Source organism: Lutra lutra, chromosome 12, assembly GCF_902655055.1.
Source record: "Lutra lutra chromosome 12, mLutLut1.2, whole genome shotgun sequence".
NCBI lineage: Eukaryota > Metazoa > Chordata > Mammalia > Carnivora > Mustelidae > Lutra > Lutra lutra.
This window is the reverse complement of record NC_062289.1, coordinates 95,830,448-95,853,354: the sequence shown is the minus strand read 5'-3', so window position 1 is coordinate 95,853,354 and position 22,907 is coordinate 95,830,448. Positions and strand designations below refer to the sequence as shown.

At 54.4% G+C, this 22,907-nt stretch overlaps 1 protein-coding gene across 4 annotated transcripts; it reads right to left on the bottom strand.

The window, feature by feature from the left end:
• Window positions 1-1,064: 1,064 nt before the first annotated feature.
• MVK (mevalonate kinase) lies at window positions 1,065-22,869 on the bottom strand. 4 transcript variants are annotated; one of them, XM_047697176.1, is made up of 11 exons: window positions 22,830-22,869; window positions 21,840-21,931; window positions 20,795-20,942; window positions 17,364-17,508; window positions 15,659-15,814; window positions 12,282-12,385; window positions 11,724-11,769; window positions 8,303-8,393; window positions 7,806-7,922; window positions 3,916-4,069; window positions 1,065-2,802 (listed from the first exon to the last, which is right to left on the bottom strand). In XM_047697176.1, the coding sequence occupies exons 2-11, from the start codon at window positions 21,915-21,917 to the stop codon at window positions 2,651-2,653; spliced, it is 1,191 nt and encodes a 396-aa protein (XP_047553132.1). In that variant the 5' UTR covers window positions 21,918-21,931; window positions 22,830-22,869; the 3' UTR covers window positions 1,065-2,650. The 4 variants fall into 4 exon arrangements, 3 of the variants coding, with proteins under 3 accessions (XP_047553132.1, XP_047553131.1, XP_047553130.1); XM_047697175.1 differs by having other exon boundaries at window positions 3,916-4,091; window positions 22,702-22,833; XM_047697174.1 differs by having other exon boundaries at window positions 22,702-22,833.
• Window positions 22,870-22,907: the final 38 nt, after the last annotated feature.

The following is a 22,907-nucleotide window of genomic DNA, read 5'->3' as shown; positions in this document are numbered from 1 at the left end:
TTTCACACTCAGTCCTCAAGAAACCCCTCTCAGGTGGGTATCACTAGTTTGTCCCCCTTCCCAGGGGAGGGGTCTGTGGCCTGTTCGCCTGAGGTCACATGGCCAGTGGGCGGTGGAGAGGACCGGAAGCCAGGTGGGAGCTGAATTGACCTTTGGGGTCATCTCTTTCAGTGTCCTCAACCTTGACCCAGTGTTGGAGGAATCACCTGGAAGCTCCTGAAAGCTACTCAGGGCTGCGTTCTGCTGGGATGCATTCTATCCAAACACTGAGGGAAAAAAGGTATCCCCGGTGGTATTGCCATGCAGCAGGGAGTGAGAACCCCAGGCAAGGAGAAGGTGAGGATGGGGGAGATGCCCCCTGCAAGAGATCCATGGCCAAGAGTGGGCATCACAAGGCCCATACAGTGGCAGGGGACGGGGGAGGTGGTGGCTGGGGTAAGGCTGTACTGGGTGGAGGCATGCAGGTGGCAAGCACTGAGACATGAGCAATGCGTTGGCCTCTGCTCTGGGACAGACACACATCCCCCGGGGAGTGAGAAAGGGGCGTCTCAAGGAGCAGCTAGTTTCAGCGGGGTGAGTCTCAGCCTCTGAAAACCTGCCATGGGCATCTTTGGGCACCCCGGGGAGCTCCTAGGCTAGCCTCCCGGGGAAATGTGGTCAAGCAGCACCCCAAGAAAGCACTTTTCAGACCCGGCTGCTCATATTATGCTCTAATCATGTGGGCGACTTTTGAAAATACCCAGGCCCCGCCCAGGCGGACCAAATACGGCTGAATCCAGAGGAAATAATGAGCCTGCGTGTGGAAAGCAGCAAGAATCACCCCAGCCTGTGTCCAGGCAGAAGCACGCAGGGGCTGAGGGCAGCAGCTGCAGTCACATTGTCGGACTGGGAATCCTGCCTCTGATGTGGATTAGCTGTGTGGCCTTGGAAGACTCAACCTCTCTGAGCTTCAGTTTCCTGATCTCTACAATGGGGCTGAGACTAGCAATTGTTCTCCAAGTCAGAGGCAAATGAAAGGAGATGATGGATCAACAGGGTTTAGGACAGTGCCCAGCACGAAGGAAGAGCTCAGTATTCACATTATTGTTTTATGCATTATTTGTGTTTTGAAGAGAAGCAGGCAACCCCCATCGGTGAGGCCGGGGCAGGCATCCTCCGTATTGCCCTCACGTCCCTGGCAGTGAGCCCAGGCACAGCCGGAGAGGCCTGGCAGGGCGGGCGGGGTTTGGGGGATGGGGGCCGTGTGTGGAGCTCGGGTTCTGCTCTTGAGGCCTGCTCCCCGCTCACCCTCCCAGTGAAGACCCTGGGAAAGGCACCCGCTGCCCCCTAGTGGCCAAGGGCAGAAGCGCAGGGCCATTTGAACCACATCCTGAACTCCCTGCCCAGCCCCCACCTCCCTGGGTGCCTCCCGCAGGTCCCAGAGATCCCCGTGGCACTGTGCTACCTACAGGGGCTTTTTGATGGATTCTGCCTTTTCAGAAGGAGCTTTGACTGTTAATACAAAGTTCAAATAGGGCCAGGTATGTGCCAGGCACTGGGATTTACAAGCACTTGAGTCTTTTTTCCCCACACGGTCAATTTCAGGAAAAAAAAAAAAAAAAAAAAAAAGGAAGATTCCAGAATCTACAGGTTTTTGTTTCCAGGGCTCACAAAAGTCTGTGAACTTGCTGGGTGCTCAAGCTCCAGGGGCCAGGAAGCTTAAAACTCCCCTTTCTGGAAAAGCAGGTAGGAAGTGTTCCGGAGGACAGAGGGCTATACAAAAAAACCCCAGTGTCCTGGAGACACAAAACCGAGTGACCCAAAGCCCTTCTTTCCTTCAACTCCTTAAGAGCACTATGGGGAAAGTGGCTGGAGAAGGGACAAAGGAGGCAGGCTAGGGTGGGCTGGAGACTCTATCCGACTGTCACCCTTCTTTCTGGACTCCCAGGGAAGCCCTGGTTTACTCAAGAGCTTTTTATTTCCTTTCTGCCATCTTTTCTGCAAAACCTGTGGGTACAGACTGGCAGAAACTGGGTACATTAACCATGACTTCAGCCAGCCCTGGGATGGGAGGACAGAAAGCAAAGACCACCACCTACACAACTGCTGGGGGGCCCATGGTCTAGCTAGAGAGAAGAACAGAGCACACGAAATGCTGAAGGATTCAAACATGTTGGGCAGAACATGCAGGGAGGAAGGTGGGACCAGGGTCATCCCGGCGGTGGTCAGGGAAGGCTTCCCGGAGGAGGTGGGAGGGACCAAACCGTGAGAGACGGGTGGAAGGGTAAAGGCAGAGGGAGGGAGAAGGCACACTGCATCCAAGTGTCCAACCAAGTGGACAGAGGGTTTGACAAGGCGGCAGCGGCCCAAAGCAGATGGGTGTGTGGGAGCTTCAGGGAGGACAGGAAGGAATCCCCTCACATTACAGAGGACCCCACATGGCCCCACTGCCTAGACAGCTCAAGAGAAGGCAGGACACAGGCCGGGTCTTCCAGGGACCCCAGCCCAGTGCTGGTTCCAGATCACACTGCTAGAAATGGAGGGGTGTGGCCGCGGGGAGGGCCGGCGTACGGAGCCTTGGGGTCCACTGGCCAGCACAGAAGCTGACTCTGGCACCTAGAATACCCCAGGAGGTGGCCTCTTGGTGAGGCTGCAGCAGCACAGGTTCATCTCAGGGACCATCCAGGGCTTGGCGCACGGAGGGGTCCAGGAAGGCGGCCGAGTGGATGGAGATGCCGGGGGCCCCGATGCTGGTTTCCCAGCAGTCAAACCCGCAGTCATTCAGAGCCTGCTTCATGGCCTCTAACTCCGGCTGCTCCAGATCTGGGGGAGGGAAAGCAGCAGGTCACCCCACAGTCGTCTGCTCCCTTAGAGACTGTCCATCCAGGGAAAGGCCTGGGACCAACCAGGTCTTCCTGTTGGAATGTCAAGGCTTGCACCCTTGGGAGGGGAGACGGGGGGTGGTTACAGAGCCAACAGTTAAAATCATGGGCTCCTGAGGCCCACAGACCTGGCCTTGTCATGGATCAGCCACGGGGCCTCAGCCAAGTGACTTCCCTTCTCTGAACCTCAGTCTCCTCATCTAGGAATGGGGCCAATACATACCCCCGCAGGGTCCCTGTGAGGCTCACATGGGAGAATGCAGATAAGGCGCCTGGCATAGCAGACACGCCCCAGAAGCCCTCTCTCTCATTATCATCCCCGACCCTGAACTTGGAGCCAACAGTCAAAGTCTGCCATTGGCTGTGCTGACGTCCTGATGCTGAGGCACGCTAAAGTTGAGGGGAGCCGCTGGGACCACTGTGGGCTGACCACAAAGCAACAGAGAAAGGTGGGACAAAAAGAGAAAGGAGAAGGTAAAGAAAGGGAGAGAAAGACCAGGAGGCGGGGGCAAAGGAAAGGCAATGGAGGCGGGAGCTCTGAGGGCCCGGTCCTGAGGGCAGGGTATGTTGACTGAGCACAACCAGGAGTCCCTTGCTGGCCCCAGGCACATTACCAAGCCTTGCTCTTTCCCCAGATGCTAAAGGGAGAGAAAGCCCTTTGCTCTGTAGCAAGGTCAGTCCCATCTTGGCCGCATCAAGAGGTGACAGCAGGGGAGACGAGTGATGACAATGTCCTGGTTATTTCTCGAGCTTGTGGGAGACTTGGCAGGTGAGGACACGGTAGGGACAGCCACCCCAGTAGGAGCCCCAGGCCTATGCTGGGCATTCTAAATGCACTTTTCTCCTCGAATCTAGACAACGATCTTATAAAATAGATGTGAGCATCCTTATTTTACTGATGCAGCCACAAAGACCCAGAGAGGTTCATTAACTTGACCAAGGCCACACAGCAGAGGTGAGGCTGTTCTCCAGCGTCCTCCTCCTCCCGAACGAATTGCCTGAGTAGAATGTTTGCTTGACCCCTGGCTGGCAACCCTGCCCAGCCCCCAGCTACCTGGCCTGAGGAGCGTGATACCACAGCCACCGCCGCCCGCGCCGGTGAGCTTGCTGTGCAGTCCATGGGCCATGGTCACCCGGCAGAGTTGGTCCAGTGAGGCATGGCCTACGCCAAGGGCATTGAGATGGTGCTGGTTCATGTCGATGAGCTCCTGGAGGAGGAGAAGGTTTCATCTGTTCTCACTTGGGGTGCCTGAAGCCAAGGTCCCATGTCCACCCCACCCATGTTGACGGCCACTGGTCTGGGACGGCAAATAGCTTAGACAAGCTAGCACCGTGTCCCTCTCCACTGCTCAAAGAATCTCTCCTTCCTACAGGACTCCCCAAGGGGCTGGGACGGAGCTGGTGGCGAACACATGGCCCACGCCTGTCCAAAGCAGCCTCTGGCCATGGTGACTGGCCAGAGAGGGCCTGTGACCCATGCTGGGCCAACCGCAGCCCTCCTGGGGTTTTCTCTGCCTCTGCCCTGGAAGTGCTAAAACTGGCTGACTTCAGAGGTAAGCCGCCAGAGTTACCTGCCCTGCACGTGGTCAGAGATTATATGTTAGATGGAGAGAGATTTCAGACTGAGTTGTTTTGGCCTCTGGATTCAGCTACGCCTAAAGCTGTTCTTGCTGGTCTCTACTCAGTTATGAGCCAATACATTCCCTTTCTGTTAAAGCTTGGTTGGGATGGGTTTCTATCACCTGCAGAAGTCTGAAGTACTCTTCCATCCCACAGCTGCCTTAGGTGCACCTATTTTCAGAATTAAGAACTGGTTTATTGGGGTGCCTGGGTGGCTCAGTGAGTTAAAGCCTCTGCCTTTAGCTCAGGTGATGATCCCAGGGTCCTGGGATCGAGCCCCGCATCGGGCTCTCTGCTCAGCAGGGAGCCTGCTTCCCTTCTCTCTCTGCCTGCCTTTCTGCCTACTTGTGATCTCTGTCTGTCAAATAAATAAATAAAATCTTTAAAAAAAAAAAAAAGAACTGGTTTATTGGGGCGCCTGGGTGGCTCAGTGGGTTAAGCCACTGCCTTCGGCTCGGGTCATGATCTCAGGGTCCTGGGATCGAGCCCCGCTTCGGGCTCTCTGCTCGGCAGGGAGCCTGCTTCCTCCTCTCTCTCTGCCTGCCTCTCTGCCTGCTTGTGATCTCTCTCTGTCAAATAAATAAATAAAATCTTTAAAAAAAAAAAAAAAGAACTGGTTTATTGTTCTAACAAGGTCACAAGTGGGGGAAAGAGCTAAATGTGTTTGTTTCATCAAATTCCTGCTCTTCTGAGGCTCAAATGGCATGGAGGTTGATGAAACAACAAAACTGACAGCTAGCAGAGCCCAGGCATCCCCCTACAACCTTTCATTTACCCCACCAGTGTTTGCCAAACACCTTCACCATGCCGGGCACCGTGCTAGGCACTGGGACTCTAAGAACGAGCACGCAGCTACTGTCCCTGCCACGGGGAAGCTAAGCATGTGGGATCTGGAGTCGGGGGGGGGGGCCTGGGTTTGAGCACCAGCTCCGTGACCTCCTGGTCCTAGGCAAAGGCTTTGACCCCATGCCTCAATTTCCTCACTTGTAAAACCAGCATCGTAAGAGGCTCTGCCTCACTGCCATGGGGATGGGACAAGGTGAGGGTTTTTTTTTTTTTTTAAGATTTTATTTATTTATTTGACAGACAGAGATCACAAGTAGGCAGAGAGAGGCAGGCAGAGAGAGGGGGAAGCAGCCTCCCCGCCCAGCAGAGGGCCCAATGTGGGACTCGATCTCAGGACCCTGAGATCATGACCTGAGCCGAAGGCAGAGGCTTAACCCACTGAGCCACCCAGGTGCCCGAGACAAGGTGAGTTTTTTGCATGATGCCTGGCCTGAGATGAGGGCTTCAGGAACATCAGCTGCTCTTAGCACTTTATGGTCACATCACCGTCCTCTTCGTTTCAGGGGACGCTAAGGCTTAGGGAGGAAAGTGACTCGCCTAAGGTTGCTGAGCTGGCAAGGTACCAAGCCAGCCCTGGAAGCCGGGTCTGCCCGATGCAAAGCTCCCATCTACCCCACCTCCCAGAGTGCCCTCGGCATTCTGGCTGCCACCTACTTCTTGTGGCATGGGGCTTGACAGCGCGCGGCTCTGCTCCAGGGGCGGGGAGTGCCTTTGCGCCCGCAGGGTTGCCAATCACCGAGCTGTCTGCTGAGGCCCACCTGGCTCCCCTGCCCTAGGCTGTCGGGTGGACTCAGGTTAGCCCTCCCCTGCAGCCCGCCTCACACCCTCCCCCCCGCCAGCACTCCCGACAAATGAGCAGACAGGCGTGATGGCCCGGTGGCAGCCCTGGGTGCCTTTCCCCAGCCCCAAGGGCTGGATATGAGGGTAAACTTCTGGGGGCTGCTCTCTGTGCCTGAACGCCAGGTGTCACGTTGCAGAGGCAGGTTCTAGACACCTGTCACATTCTGATCCAAAATCTGTCAAGGATCAGATGACAGGTTGTGACACAGGAGAACAGCTCGCTGGTTTGAGCACAAAGCTGTCCAGGAGCCGAGCTGCGCATTTCAGCGGCTGCCACAGCCAAAAATATACACAATGTATAATCAACATGCTGTTCTGTGGCATTCTCCAGGGGCTCAACAGGGTATATTTCAGGCAGTACTCTATCATTATTAATTTCCTACTCAGGAGGACTGTGTTCCCTCCTTCCTATGGAAAGGAATTGAAGCCAGCAAGGCAAACGCCGGGAGACTGGAGGCAGACAGCTATGGAAATCAGAGCAAAAGCACAGAAGCGAATGGGGGTCCCCACCCCTGGTGCAGGTGGGCGCTTATTCAAGATCTGTTGGCCAAAGAGACTAGCAAGTCAGTCAGCTGGATGCCTGTCATGGCCACTCACTGGCTGGCGGACCTTACAGAAAGTGGCTCTTTGGGCCTCAGTTTCTGTATCTGTAAAATGGGCACAGCCTACTTCCCAGGCAGGTGGTTCTAGAGATCAAGGGAAAAGTCATTTGTGAAAAGGCATGGCCTAGGAGCTGCTTCCGTTCACTACGAGGGCTGCCAACTCGAATGCCTCCAGTGGGACAGAGAGGCAGCAGACAGCCTGCAGCAGCTCAGGGTGGCAGTTAAGGAGTGCTGGGGACTGTATGTCACCTACCCAGCCTTGCTGTGTTCTTAGGATGTTCCGGTGAGACCAACAAGGCTGAAGCTGGGGTTCGGATTGGGACCTGATCAAACCCAAGGTGTGAGGTCTCAGCCTCTACATGAGAATTACGCAGAGGGTGGTGGTTGAGGGAATGGTGAAGAAGGAATGGGGTGAGAATATGTCCAAACTGGGGTACCTAGGTGGCTCAGTTGGTTACACATCCGACTCTTGATGTTGGCTCAGGTCACGATCTCAGGGTCGTGGGATCGAGCCCCACATCAGGCTCCGTACTTAGTGCAGAGTCTGCTTATCCCTCTCCCTCTCTCTCTGCTCCTCCTCCCAGCTCACCCTCTCCCTCTTGAAAAGAGATAAATAAAAATGTCTGAGCCAAAGCATGCTGGTGATAAACAGTCACCAGAGGAACAGATGCAGTTAGCAGGAACAGCAGGAAAGAGAGGGGGGCGAGCAAGAAATCGCTTCTGGACCGACAAAAGACAGTGTCAGCAAAATCCCACTGTTCCCCACAGGCAGGAACCCCAGCCCAGCCCCTGGCGCTTAGCACATGCCTAGTACGCGCTGGGCACTGCCCTCTGTACTTTGCATGTACTCTCTCCGCGGCTCTAAATCGCCTGGGAAGAGGGTTAAGAAGGCATGCTTGCTGGCCTTGGCACACACGGGACCCCCGGCCTGGGCCCAGCCTCTCTGCTTTGGCTCGGGGGATTCTGAGTGCCGATGGGGAGTCCCTGCCTGACAGCGGTGCTGGAGAGGCCCTGTGCCGCGCAGATAGGCTCTTACTTCCAGCACGAGGTAGTGCTCCGGTGCCGGGGCCACAGCCATCTCCCCCAGCGTCCGCTCGCACTCCAGTGAAATCGCGTTGATGGAGGTCAGCAGGGGTGTCACGATCTCTGGGAACTGGAGGGAGAGGAAGCAAGGGCCCATGAGGCCTGGGGCATGGGAGGAGAGACAGGTGTCCCCCCAGCCCACTCCCTGCCCCCCCGAGGAAACCCCCTCTCCATCCCCCCTAGGTATCTGCCTTGCCCAGCACCCTGACATGAGTGGGGGATTCTCATCACCAAGCCGGCACACCTGACACTTCCTGTGCTGCTTCCCAGCTGTGTGGGGAGTGGCGACGATGACACAGCAGCTCCTTGTCTGCCACAACTGCCTCCCCCAGTCCCCATTGCCCATCCCAGCCCTCCACTAACCCATGGGGCAGAGGGAAGGCTCGAGCCCCCAGACCTGGCTGCTGAGGCCCTGCCATAACCCCGCCCAGGAGCAGACCAGGAGGGCACCTTGAGCAGCCGGCTCCTGACACTGGCCACAAGAGTCTTTGTGCTGCGAGGGACTTTGGTGTTGGTCAGCAGGATCTTCAGAACCAGCGGCCTGTGGGGTGAAGAGGGGCCCCATTGAGCTCAGGACAGAAAAGAGGTTTCAGGGCCAGGGCCCAAAGTCACCCCACCCTGTCACAGAGGAGGAAGCAGAGGCCCAGGGAGGGGTCCTTGGGAGGCTGGAGAGGGAAAGGGGAGTGGGAGGCTCCTGCTGCCAGTCACAGCTGCGTCTCCACTCCAGCCCCCAGGCAGATAGATACTTCCCTTTGGCTTGTCACCCACCCACCTGACTTCAGTGGGGCACCTGCTACGGGCTGGGCACACGTGAGGGGGCCTGGCTCAGCCTGGAGCTGGCAGAAAACGCCAAGTTCACGTGGTTTGAGGAGTTCAAAGGTACTGCAGCCAAGGATACAAGAAAGGGTGGAGGTTCTGTCCTGTGGGCCACCCCAGCGTGGTGGAGTGGAAGGGTCTAGAGATTTAGGAAGAAAAGCAACGGGATCTGGAGCGGATCACACAGAGAGGGTGCACGCAGGGAGCAAAGATGCCCAGGTTGGCTGGTACAGTGAGCCAGGGGTGGGAAGGCTTGTGCGGGTGCTGGGTTCCCAGCAGGTGGGGCCCATCCTTGCCCTGCCTTGATGGCACCCGGACCTGCTGCCCTGGCTCAGCCAGAGAGGGTTAGAGGGAGTCAGTAATCCCTGCTTGGCTGCCCCAGGTAAGAGAACAGAAGGCCCAGGGAGGCCACGGTAAGCTGCCCTTGCCAAACCCCTGGAGCTTCCGAATACCTCCGGAAGTCACAATCACAACTGTCCTATGGCTGGCAGCCTCTGGGGACTCCGAGCCCCATTTCTTGTCATCCCCAAGCTGCCTTGCAGAGCACTGTGGGCCGGGGATGGAGGACGGAGCATCTGGACGAGCTCTGGCCTGAGACAGCTGGAGACATGCAGACCTCTTGATACCTTTATCCGTTTTTCTTTTCACAACCCAAGACTGTAAAACCCAACAGGGCTGCAAAAGGCCGCCCATAAGCCCATGAAATTAATATCGATTCTCAGCCTTGGAGGTCGGCTTCTTTTTTTTTTAACTTTACAAAAGAAGAACATTCTATTTGGCTTTTCTTTTCCCCTTAAAGACAAGCCATTCCTCAAAAGGGCAGCGTTCTGGGAGGCCGCATCTTGATCCACTTTGCAAACAATGTATTTTTTTTTTTCATGGAGAAGCACCATGTGTGGTTTGGGGGGAAAGGGTTCCTCTTGAAGCCATTGGTGGGGATTAACGCGGAGTCTGGCCTCCCGGCTTCTCAGAGAATCCGCCATCTGCTCTCTGTGGTGCCCTGCGGCCTGCAGTGAAGGTCGGTTTGCTCTGTGTTCCTGTCCATCGATGGGGTGGGAGGAATTTGAATATTTCGTCTTCATCTTTCTTAGGCAAGTCCTCTGCAGGCTTGCTGCCAGCTCCCGCCAGCCCCACAAAATCCCGGGCTCCCTGGGGCAGCCAGAGACCACCACCCAGGCTCTGCTCTGTAAGCGACTGTGCATGCTAGGCCTGGCCAATGCCTCAATCTTATCTCCTCTTCACCCTCCCCCTCGGGTTTCCATTCAGGTCCCTGCTCAAATGTCACTTCATCAGAGGCTCCCCTGGTCATGCGCCCAAATGACAGCCATGCTCTTACGGGGCCACTCGTTGACTGCTGTCTCCCACAAAATGTGAGTTCCCTGAAAGCAGGCCTTATTCTTCCCTGCGGCGGCCCCAGCACCCAGCACACGGTAGCTGCTCAGGAATATTTGTGGAATTAAATTTGGTCGGCCAAGGGCAAAGCACTCTACAGATAAAGGTTTCTGATTTCATGCTCAGGATCCTCACTGCATAAAGCAGGAGACGTCTGCCTCAGGAAAAGCGACCGGTCAAGGGCACCCGGCTCATGAGTGGCAGAACTAGGCCCCAAGCAAGGCCCACAGACCCCAGAGCCTCCGTCCCGCACACCACCACCGTTGGCCACCGAACACGCCTCTGGGGCCATTTCCCCTGCCTCCTCCTACCTGGAAAGCCAGGAGAATCTGTCCAGGAGAATATGGATGTGTCCACACCATGTTTTGGCTGGTTTTCTCTCCCCGGGGCCCAGTTTGGAGCTTAGGGTACGACAAGCTCTCAGGAAACTCTGAATAAGACGTTACCACCCCCAAATCTGTACCCTGACTTATGACCCCCCTCACGGTCACAGCATCTTCAGAACTGTCTGGATGCCTTCGTTCTGAGGATGAAAGTTGCGCCAGTCTGAGGATGACCAGGAGCCCTGCGGGCAGGCCCAGCTCTGGCATCTTGAGTCTCACTCTGACTCCTGCTGTCACTGCACCAGGCATCGGTCTACCTGGCAGAGCCCCCCTCCCCTCTTGGGCCCCCCGGCTCCAGGGCCCAGAGCACACAGCAGCCAGAGAAAGCTGGTCCCACTCTCTTAAATGGCCCTACTTCCTCCTTGGCGCAGAGCGGTTTGTGCCCTCCAGGGAACATGCGGCACTGTCCGGGGATGTTTCCAGTTGTCACAGCTGGGAGATGGGGGAGGTGTTGCTGGCATCTTGTGGGGGAGAGCTCAGGGGTACTGCTAAACACCTCAAACAGGCTGCAGAGAGCAGCCCTCCACCATAGAGAATGATCAAGTCCACAGTGTCAGAGGCGCCCAGGTTAAAGAAACCCTAATGTCGGCCATCAGAAAGGCAGGCTCGGCTCTTGGAAGACAACAGAGCGGAGGCAGGGAGATCCCAGAGGAGCCGGTGGGAGCAAGAACATGGAAGCTCATGCCAGCTCATGCAAATAACCCTCTTCACCCTCATCCCCACGGAGAGGTCGCCAAGGTGGCCAAGTGCCCTGGGACAAACACCAACCGACTCAATCGGGGCTCAAGGAACTGCCAAGAAGCACGTGCTCCCATGTCCACTGTACATGTCCACTCTGAGTCCGCAGAGAAGAGAGGGTGTTTGAGTTTCCCCACGCTCGGTGGTGATCCTAATCCCTCCAAGGGGATGTGAAATGGGCTGAAAAGTTGTCATCTCGTTTTTAGAGCCCCAGACCCTAGTACAATCGTCAGGAACACAGGCAGATGTCAGTTCTCGTTTGCGAAATGAACACGTGGGCGGATGGATTAAATGACTGAGAGGCCGGGGGTGTGGGGTCTGAAGGTGAACATTCACAGCCGTGCATGGCTTCTCCCTCTAAGCCCTTGACGATCTGAGAGCAGCAGCCCAGAAGGTGAGAGGCCTCACAGGGGAGGAGAGAGAAAGCCCGGGGACACGTGGCCCACATGTGTCCCTCACCATGAGGTTAGAGGCCCGCCTCCCCCGCCCTGGGACTCACTGCCATAGCCGTGCCAGGAGCTACTGCTCCGGCCTAGAATTACCTCTCTAGGAAGGAGATCTTTCCTTGTTGGAACCGGAGCACTCCTCCTAAAGACAAGAAGAGGTGGGTCAGAGCTGTAGGCCAAGTTACACATCTTTGCTTCTTGGCAGAGAAGCGGGGCTTGAGGTTCGGATGAGAGTTCTGCCCCCCATCCCAGGCCCAGGTACACAAGGTCCAGGAGGGCACAAAGGCTTGCCTGCCCTCTGGCCTGCATGGCCTCACACCACCAGCCAAGTGGGGAGGGAGGGCCTGGACTGCGGCCAGGTCCTATAAGTCCTCACCGGAGCGGAGTCCCGCTGGTGTAGCTCTGTAGCTTTACCACAGGGACCCTCCTGGGAAGCTCCCCGAAACTGTAGCTTCCCAAGCTCTGCTCCGACCCCCCCAGAGATTAGATTCAGATGTGAGGCAGGGCCCTGAAATTTCTCTTACCCCCCACCCCTGAACAGGAAAATACTATTTCCCTCAGAATCCAAACTGACAGGGCCTGGATGTCTACGATGGTCCTAAGAATGTATAAAATACTAAAAACAGAGAAAAATGAGTCTGAGGCAGCTCCTACCCCAGGTGCTGACAGCGTTGTCCACTCCAGACGGGTTGCCATGAATCATTCTCTCCCCCTGGAAGGCCCACTTGTTAATTAGTTCCAAATCCTCCACGGCCCACCTGGAGAAGACACAGGAGTTCATCTGTACCTCAGAAGACAGTGTGGACCCAGTGTCGCCGAGGGCAGCAGGGCAAAGGATCTACAGGTTAAGCTTGGTGGAGACTAAAAAAAAGTCAGAGGGATTGGGCCTCAAAAGCAGAAATAGAACAGCCTAGAACCTCTCCACTTCAGAGCGTGCCATACCTTCTCTGCCTCTGGAGGCCCCTCCACCCGGCACTGTGGAGTGAGACCAGGCTTTGAATGCACACAGCCCTAGCAGCGAGGGACTCTGGGCCCATTAAATAACCTGTCTGAGCCCCACTGTCCTCATCTGCAGGATGGTCCCACCCATCCAGGGCTGGCTGCAGAGGTCTCAAACAAGGTGTCCACGAGTGGCGGGCAGTAGTTACCACTGTCACAAACGCCCACATACCCATTTGCTCTGGAATCCTAGCGGTGAGGGCCAGGGAGCAGATGTGTGACCCTTCCCAAAGCCCACCAGGAATGTGATTCTAGGAGCCCCAGACACCCTCAGGGGTCCCGTGAGCATGGACCAACTCTGGATCTTTCCTAAGCATGCAGCCACGCTGTCTTGCTCGGGAGACGTGCAGGCTCATGCAGTTTGGGTGAGCAGACCCCAGGTCCATGAATTACCTAATAAGGAATATGGTCAGCCCCTTCCCTGTGCCTGGTCCAATGCTCATTTGCTGTGGGGTCTTGGGGAAGGCCATCGCCCCCTCTGAGCCTCTCTCCTCACTGGCCAAATGTGGATGTGATGCTCCCTAACTCGCATGGTGAGTTGAGAGGCTCAAAGCTATCACCAAATGCCGAGCACTGAGCTGAAGCCTTTCTCTAGTGGCCATCTCCTGGAATCCCATGAGAACCCTACAGGGAAGGTACAGTTACTATCCCCTCCTACAGAAGAGGAAACTGACACTCAGGTGGGTAGAGCAGATGCTGGTGCCGCTCACTACTACACCAGCACCACACCTGCGGACTGGGGCCCAAGCTCCCAAGACTGAGCTCCGTGGTGCCGACAAGATTCCCTCGTCTGTCCCATAGTTACTGGGCATCCACTGTAGGCCTGTGACTAAGCTCACACAGGGGATGAACCAGACATGGCCCCTGACAGCTTGAGGCTTGGCATCTCACAGACAGGGGGTACCCAGCGGCAATCAGTATTTAACTACAACCCCCAGGAGATAGATGCGATTCGGGAGCATCGGGTGTGCCACATCTGGAAAGGGGAGGGCCTGAGGGACAGCGGGGGTGGGGTGGAGGGGAGTCAACAAGGCAAGACGTGCAAGGAAAACATTCCAGACCGAGGCCGCGTAGCAGCTGGGACTGGGCAAGAGTCAGGCCTTTCCAGGAACTGCAGAGCGAGTGAACGATGGGGCAAAGAGGCAGTTGGACCCAGCCCTGGACCTGGCCGCCTCCACAGAGGTGAATCTCCCTCCCATTCTGCGCACTGTTCATCCTTCAGGGGCTTGGATTTCTAACCCCCCTCTTCAGAGGAGACTGGGTTCCAGTTCTGTAGGATTTGGAAATGCTGGGGCCAGGGCAGGGATTGAGGCCTGGAAAGGAAAGACTGGGTCTTCAGGGGAGGCAGCAGAGCTGGCTGTAAGGAAGCCGTGCACACACACACGCGCACACACTCACAAGTCACACGTGCCCTTTGAACAACACAGCTGGTCTGATGCCCCATACATACAAGTCTATTCAGGGGACCCAGGGCAAGCAGGCCTTCACTGATCTAGGTTATAATCCGTGATTAGCACATGCTAACGAGCACCATGGTAACACAGAATCACCAAACATCAAGGCTAGAAGGCCCCCCCAAAGGCCCATCAGGAGTCGCTTCCAGAGGAGGAAACAGAGCCCAGACAGAAGAAGGGGTAAGCAATGGCCTGCAGCGAGTTACCAGTCAAACCTCACTGAAATTCCGGAAAACCATCACCTTGTGTTACCTACTGGTGCATCTCTCATCACCTTCTGGATTCTTCCCCCAACAAAAGCCACCTTTTTCCCACCCCTCCCACTTCTCTCCATGCAATGTCCTCTTGCTTTGGAACCAACCAAAGCAAGTGTGAAGGATGCTGACAGACACACCCCATCGAGAGCCCCCCGGGATCCGCCACGGCCACAAGGATCCAAGGGACCTTAGTGTGAATTCAACTGTATTTTAACCTCCATGTGTCAGAAGAGAAAGCAACAGACCAGACAGGGCACCCAGCGGGGCCAGGCCATCAGGAAAGCACGGCATCTTCAGGGCAGAGGAAGGAAACCTCCAAACTGAGTTCTGGAGGAGGAAAGAGGTCCTCCACCGCAGGCTGGCGCAGCATGGCCTTGTTTTAGCCTGGGTCCCCACAGCAGGCAGGGAGGGCATGGGAGCACCGCTCTGGGAGCAAACACACGGCCACGTCCGTCCTGGCACCCAGCACAGCCTGAGCAGCCTTCTCTCCGGCCAGCTGCCCTGGGGGAGAGACACGGCCAGCGGTCCCCTCAACATGGCACACAGTGGGTACCCAAGGCCACCAGTGGGAGGGCCCCCCTGAGCCCTCTAGGCCCAGGGACAGACCTCACCAAGAAGCTGCCAGGCTGGATTCTGGACTGGCATCACTCCCGAGGTGGGGCCCAGGACAGACAGCATCACCTCCATGCCTGGGATGGCTGCTCAAGGTGACAGACATGGCTGCTGGCGAGTGTCCCGATTGGCCTCACTGACTTACAGTGGGAACAGCAGAGGCAATGCCCCTTCCATGGAATGAGGACAAGCGCTCTTACAAAGGGCGATGCCTTCATCTAATACCCCTGTGTTTCTTTCTTGGCATCTTCTACTTCTTTATCTTTTCTCATATAACCATCCAACCTGTTACAGATAAGGACGCTGGGGCCCCGAGGGGTACAGCGGCTGGGCCAAGGTTGAGGTCCCACAGTGAGCTGACGGCAGAAGTGGGCCCAATGGCTCTCTACATCCAGGCTCAGGTTCCTTCTGCCACATCACGGGCGCTTGAACCCAAATGAGGCAAGGTGGGGGTGAGGGGTGGGGGACATGAAGTGGCTTAGCTAAGGGGCAAAGAGGTCAGACTCTGGGTTCAGGCTGCCTGGGTGCAAGTCTCGTTCTACCATCCCTGGCTGCATAGCCTGGGCCCGCCTTCTGGCCTCTGTGCCTCAGTTTCCCCATCTGTACAATGGCCACATGACACCTCTGGCGGGGAGTCCTCTGAGTGAGAACCCACACTCGGGTCTTGGCGCCTGGAAAGGACAGCGAGCAGGGAGAGGGCGGAGACTACCTGCTGGCAGACACCCCGTCCTTCTGCGGGTTTGGGATCTCCTCACACGCGGTCAGGAGAGCGGCGGCCATACACGCAGAGTAGGCGGCGCTGGAGCCCAGGCTGGCCCCAGTGGGCAGCTGTGACCACACTGTGATGTCCAGGCTGGGCAGGGCCCTGAAACACAGTAGGGGTACAGAGCATGACTCTCCTGAGATCAAATTAGCAGTCGAGGCCCAGAACTGGACATTGGCAGGGCCTCACTCCAAGCCTTCAGCCTAGGTTTCCGAACTCAGAGACATATGCCAACCCCAAAAGTGGCCCTACGGGATGGGCGGGAAGTCATGGTGAGTCAGACAGCTTGGAAAGAGGTACCAGAATCATTTAAAGCACGAGGTTCCCTTGTGAATGGACCATTTCTCTAAATTCCTTCCTGTTCCCTACACAGGAACATTCTGTGGAAATATTCCCTACTCAGGAAAATTCCGTGGCCATTGTCTGCTTGTATCCCTGCCTGGGAAAGCCTTGTGCCTCTTCCTCCCCCAGGCAAATGCCTGCCCATCCTGCAAAACCCTTCTCAAATGTCCTCTCCACGGGAAGCTTCTCCTGGCCACCCACAGAACCCATTCCTAGCTCCCCTCACTGAGCCCCTTTTCCCACCATGGCCTTCTCTGGGATGCTTTCCCTGTTGTATTTCCCCCAAGCAAGGACTACTGTTAAACTTCACGTTCTGTATTTCCCATTAATAAGATTTTCCATTTATAAAATTTATAACTTTTATAAGCTTTTTATAATTTTTAATATTTTTATAAAAATAGAAACTTTTTATAATTTTTATAAACTTTTATAAATTTCATAAACTTTTCCATTTATAAAATTATAGTGCCAAATCTGCTTTTCAAACTACACATGCCCACCCCACTCAGAACAGGAGGTTCTGAAACGCTTACCCCTTCCCGGAAAGGGATGTGCCCCCTCGCTCAAGTTGAAAATCCCACAGCAGACAGCATGAGTTGGGACATTTGTGAACGTGCCCGCTGCACCGTGCCTGGCCCCTGGGACCTGCTCAACCAGTACCTGTTGTCTCAGTTAAGAGCTGTCCCTTAAGGCTTTCCCACTGGGCCTGGGACCAAAAAAATTAAAAAAAAAAAAAAAAAAAAAAAATCACAGTGAAAATCACTGTGGGCTAGGGACAGAGCTAGGCTCACTTCATATATAATATTGCTAACCCTCCGGTAGTTTTCTTAGGAGAATATTAATGTCTCATACTTCTCAAGCTGTGTGACAAGCTCTGTGTCACACACTTTAGATAAATAAACACACTCACCCTCCCACGGAGCCTATAAAGTACGGACTCTCACTTACTCCCATTTACAGAGGCGAACACTGAGGCCCAGGGAGGGTAAGAACCTCAAGGAAGCTGGTAAGCAGACGCCGTGGGGTTGGCCCCAACACGTCTGGTTTTCCATCACCACATGACACGGCCTCCACAGCACGGCCAGCCCCCAGGAGCTGGCCTCCCTGAAGGCAGACTGCCCAGATCCTATCTTAAGGGGTGGGGCAGACACAGTCTTCACTCTGCTCCTTGTAGAGTTTTCCTGGCGCCGGCAGGATGTGCAGCGGGCCACCTCTGTGGACATGGGCCTGGGAGAAGCCACGTGGCTGGGGCAGGAACCTGGCTTTGGGCCCAGACCTCACGCGCACCTTCCCCAGACCATGCACGCACCTCTGCTTCCGGCAGATGGACAAGTACAGGTAGAGAAAGGCCAGCACAGCCAGACCATCGGGTTTGGCGCCGTCCTGGGTGATGCCAGCCACCTCCTTGAGCTTCTCCACTTGCTCTGCAGTGGGCGCTGTGGCGTCACCCTGCTCTGTCACAAGCAAGCACAGGTGGCTCAGTTGAGAGGGCCGCAGGGTACTCTACACATTCAGAGAAACTTCTCTAGTAACAAACTATAGAAGTGATCCCTGAAAGCGCTTACAGACAACAGAACACAGAAACCCGAGCCGGCGTGAGATCAGCATCTGAGGACAAGGATGCACGGCCCTAGCGCCAGGGCCGCATCTGCCGGCGCCTTCGGGCTTTGCGGGCATGCAGACCTGGGCGTGCATCCCAACAGTACCATTCACTGGCTCTGGGGCCTTGAGCATGTGACTTCCCCTCTCTGAACCTCAGTTCCCCTTCTTGGTAGGCGGGGAGAGTAGCGGTACCTCCTCCGAGATAACCTAAAATAAGGGACATAAAACCCACGGCACAGCTCCTGGTGTGTAGTACGTGCTGAATTAATGGTCGTCTTGAAACCCACGTCCACACACAGAGTGCAGGCTAGCTCCCCCTCTCGAAGGTCTGGGTCTGACCCCCATGGTACAAAACCTAAACCAAAGGCGGTATTCAGTTAATCCCCAGACGCATCCCTCTCCAACAACTCTCGAGAACGGGACACTCGAAACCTGAGAACGCGAAGTGCTGACACTGGTGTGGGCAGCAGCCAGAGGCTGCGTTAGGGCAGGGTACACAAGAAGTCCTATGTATGCCATGAGATAACAACACACTAAAGGCAGCCGAGCCAGTTAACAGTGTTGCTGAGAGCACGACGTTTCGGAGTGCTGCGAGGGAAATGGGATGACTCATTAAGGCGTTGGAGAGTTTAGGAGCGCCTGAAGAGTTTAGGAGCAGCTGAAGCTCTTGCCTTCAGCTCAGGTCACGATCCCAGGATTGAGCCCCGCTTCCCTGCTCAGTGGAGAGTCTGCTTCTCCCTGTGCCCTTCTCCCTGTGCTCATGCTCTCTCTCTCTCAAATTAATAAATAAATAAAAATCTTAAAAAAAAAAAAAAAAGATGACTTTGGAGAGTTAAGAACGATCTGGGTGTGAATCCTTTCTGCATCCCTGACAGTGCCGTGTGACCTGAGCCACTTGGCCCCTGAAGCTCCATTTTCTCATCCATAAAATGGGGTGGATACCACCACCTGGGTCCAGGGCAGCCTGGAGGATTCTAAGAGCGCCAACAACCATGACATACTGGTCCAGTGCCTGTCACACATAAGGGTACCCAGTGAAATGTTCCCGGTGTTCTGTAACTGTTGGGAAGCAACCAGAGAACGCTGAAAGAAAAAGACAGAAGAGCCTGGAAATCTAGTAGGAAACAGGTCTCTGAAGGTTTATGTTCCATATTCCTTTTTCTCCTTGGGGAAATCACTCACAAGTCCTCACACACATACTACACACTGCGTCCCAGCCCTGGGCCACCTGCTATCCAGTTGGATCCTCACAGCAACCCTCCCAGGCCACAGGACTCTGCTCATGGAGGCTCTGAAGGTTAAATGACTTGTCCAGGCTCACACAGGCAAGGGAACATCTCCAACCTCGGGGAGGGGAGCCCGGTGCACCATGGAAAGTAAGGGGTATGGGTCTATTCCAAAAGTCCTCATTGTGGATGTTACTGGAATCACCCAGAGAGCTTCTTTCAAAATACACCTGCTTGGGGGTACCTGGGTGGCTCAGTCCTTAATCATCTGCCTTTGGCTCAGGTCATGAACTCAGGGTCCTGGGATCAAGCCCTGCGACGGGCTCCCTGCTCAGTGGGAAGCCTGCTTCTCCCTGTCCCACTCCCCCTGCTCGTGTTCCCTTTCTGGCTGTCTCTCTCTGTCAAATAAATAAAATCTTAAAAAAAAAAAAACAAAAAAAACACCTCACCTGCCCAGTCTCCTGCCACCATGACCCCCATTCTTAATAGGAGAGGGGCTGGATCAGATATCTGTCCCTATTGTTAAGAACAATAACAACAATGAAAACCTCCCTAGGGGATCCCAAGGCCTGACTGGTTGGGAAATGGGGCTTTACACTGGTTCCCCCATCTTCCTGCAATATTTGGAAGTGGCTTGCTGGGGATTGATCCTCCCAGGGAACAGGGAGCAGTTAGGAAAAGACCCCCAGAGCACTCCCACTTGTCCCACTCTGGCTGAGAAACACTGTTCCAAACAATGAGGCATCAGTTGGGCAAGGAGATAACAAATGAATGAACGGAGGACAGAAAACACCCTTCAGCTCTGGTGCGGGTGGTGAGCAACTGTGCAGATGAAAAACCCTGCCTGCTTAGGAGGGGACACAAGATTCACAGTATTATCAAAAATCAGGACAGGGGACTTTATTTATTGGCAAGGAAAGAAAGTCCTGATACACTGAAGAAAACAAAACAAAACAAAAAAACACACATGTCTGACAAGTTTGTATGGCCTGATCAGATTTTGGTTAAGGGACAAGATATCCCCCCCATCTCTCTCAATCTAATTATCCACCTGCAGAAAATGATCCAGAAAGATTAACACCAAAATGCTGAGAGTTATGGGCCGGACGGAGGGGGAGGGGGCGGTGGCCAGGGGGCAGTGGTAGCAGGTTACTTTTTTTCATTACTGATAGTGTTTCACTATTGACTCTGTTTTCCAATTAATAAGTATGTTACTTTTATTTTTTATTTTTTTAGATTTATTTATTTATTTGAGAGAGAGAGAGACAGTGAAAGAGATCATGAGAAGGGAGAAGGTCAGAGGGAGAAGCAGACTCTCCATGGAGCTGGGAGCCCAATGCGGGACTCGATCCTGAGACTCTGGGATCATGACCTGAGCCGAAGGCAGTCATTTAAGCAATTGAGCCACTCAGGCACCCATTACTTTTATTTTTAATGACACCCAATGCCAATCAATACCTTCTCCTTGTCAAAACCATCCTACAGAAGGAAGGCGCCCTCTGTCCACTCTCAGACCTTAGGACCCAGAGGTCACTAATCATCCCTGTGTGTACATATGTACTGGTACATAATCTGGGTCTTTCCTTACATACATGCTATTTGCATCTTGTGGTTTTTCATCCAACAACAAGTGTTGACAATCAGTCCACCACAGCCCACACAGATGCAGTCCATCATTTGAAGCTCTTAAATTTAGTATATGTGCTGCTGAAGCGAGCACTGAAGCTCTTAAATTTAAAACAAATAAGTGAGTTAAGCTAATTTTATGGGGTTGAGAGAAAACACCCCCAGAGTGGCTAGTCTCTGGCCCTTTCAGAGACAGCCTAGAATAACTACCCAGCTGTCTGTCCCCTTTCCCCTCTAGGCAGGGCCCAGGCTCTTCCCACACCTGGTCCCTCCTCGCTGCACTTACCCAGAAAGCTCGTATCCTGCAGCTGAAGCTCAGCCACATCCCAGGCCCGCTTGACGCCAATGTTTGGTAAGTTGAGGCACACTTTCCCATTGCTGTGGGGCTGAAGCCGGAGGAATGTTCTCAAGTTTAAGGCCACAGCCAGTGCTACCTGTAGAATAAAGGGCAAAAGCAACGAGCCTGAGCATGGAGGGTGGGGGTGGGGGCAGGCACAAAGAGTTTGGCTCCAGTCTTAAACCGAGGGGTCAATGTCAATGAGGAGAGAGAGCACATACTAGCATACAAGGCACATGCCCACAAATGCCCTTGGCAGACACCGCTGATCAACCTTGGCATGCTCTCCCACTAAGTGGCACAGCCTCTACCAATAGTTAGGAACTAATATCTACTGATGTTTGCCCTCCTGTTGTAAAACTTCAGAGGTCCTGCACACCATCGAAGAGCTTCCCCACAATCACCACATCAGCAAAGATAAATGTAAGCTAGGAACATAAAGAATGATGAGGAGTAGAGGAGGGCAGGAGTGGAAAAAGCATGAGCTGTGAGTTCAGACAGACTTAGGTTCATTCCCTGTTCTGCTAAGGTATATAGGACCTTGATCAAGCTGCTTCTCCTAGGCTTCAGCTTCCACATCTGCAAAATGGGATAATCAAAGTTTAACCATGGAGGGCGTCCTACAAGTTGAATGAGATAATGCATGTCTCCGACTTCTTTGCTGTTTCCTCCTCAGCTTCCCCACTTCTGAATGTTGGGGTGCCCCCAGGCTCAGGGCTCCAACCTCCTTTCTTCTCCACCGAAGCCCACCTTCCAGGTTGTGTCATTCCACCTGCACAACTTTACATTTCAACTCTGTGCTCTCTTACTGGGTGAGGCCATTGAAGGGAAGCCCTTCAATGGATGTAAGGCCTGTCTCTTCCCTGCTTCACTGCAGACAAACGGATCTCCTCTCCTACATACTCCCAGGCTATGCCTCCAGGCTTCCTTTTGGCTTAAGGGTAGGGTTGGGGAGAAGAGGTACCCAATTCTCAAAGGCTCTGAGGAACTTTACCTTGCCATGAACCACAGCATGCTCTCCGTGAAGGATGACTTTCCCTGGAGCGGACACCAGCAGGACTTCTGACAGCATGGATCCTAAGAATCCTGAAGGAAAAAGCCAGAGAGAGGATGAAAAGTCCCCAGATCTTAGTATATTAAGAGAATGCCTAGTTCAAACTCATCATTCGAACAAAATAGGCAGCTACCATTCAGCAGTTGCGATGTGCCCCAAAGACTGTGCAGTGAGTCAACGCACTAGACAGAAAGCCCTAGGTTCAAATTCCAGCTCTTCCCCTCTCCAGTGAGGTCATCTTCGCTCACCTACTCCAGGGGCTAGGAATCTCGGTTTCTTCATGCTATGTGGGGACAAGAACCTACTTACTTCAGTGGGTTTTAGGAAAGGTTACCTTACATAATGCAAGAGGAACACCTGGCAATGTCTGGCACATCACAGTCATTCTATTCCTGATCTATTTATCTTTACGGGCTCTGTTCTTAGTTGCAGCTTTTATTATTGCTACTGTTGAAGGCAGAAATTTAAATGCAATCATGGGCCAGAAGGAACGCTTCCCTGGACCTTCAGGCTGTTTCCAAAGCCTCGCTATGATAAATCATAGGCTGTAGAAAACAGCGGTCAAACCCCTTCTTGCAAACGTAAGCCAGGATCTCCACAATACAGTCTTAGAAAGTGACTTGCTGGGTGGGTCTGCAGGTGTGCGCGGTTTCGATTTTTACATACTCTGCAGAATTACCACCCATTATAGGCCTCGCATGCGTTACCTTAATATATGACACGAGCCGCACTACAAGCCAAGTTACCACCGTGATCCCGCTTCTTAGCGGAGGAAACTGAGGTTCGGAACCGGGAAACTTACGTTTGTCCGAAGCTCCAAATCACGCCGACCGCTCGGGACAGATCCCCAGAGTAGGGGACACTGAGCCAGAGAAGCCGGGAGCCCGGCGGAACCTCTCCCCAGCCGGCCCCCCAACCCCGGGTTCTCACCTGCCTCCACCCCGGGTCCTGGCGGCTCGGGATCTAGTCCCTGAGCACGGCCCTCCCGTGGGGGGGCGGGGGCTCGTC

Bases quoted from the DNA above. Each gene is read 5' to 3' on its own strand.
- MVK (XM_047697176.1), bottom strand. From the start codon at position 21,917: ATGCTGTCAGAAGTCCTGCTGGTGTCCGCTCCAGGGAAAGTCATCCTT. The intron at 15,815-17,363 runs GTGCGTGCATGG...ACTGTGTTTCAG, and splicing joins TCCATCTGCCGGAAGCAGAG to GGCCCTGCCCAGCCTGGACA. The intron at 12,386-15,658 runs GTAGTCTCCGCC...TGTCTTCTCCAG, and splicing joins GACGGGGTGTCTGCCAGCAG to GTGGGCCGTGGAGGATTTGG.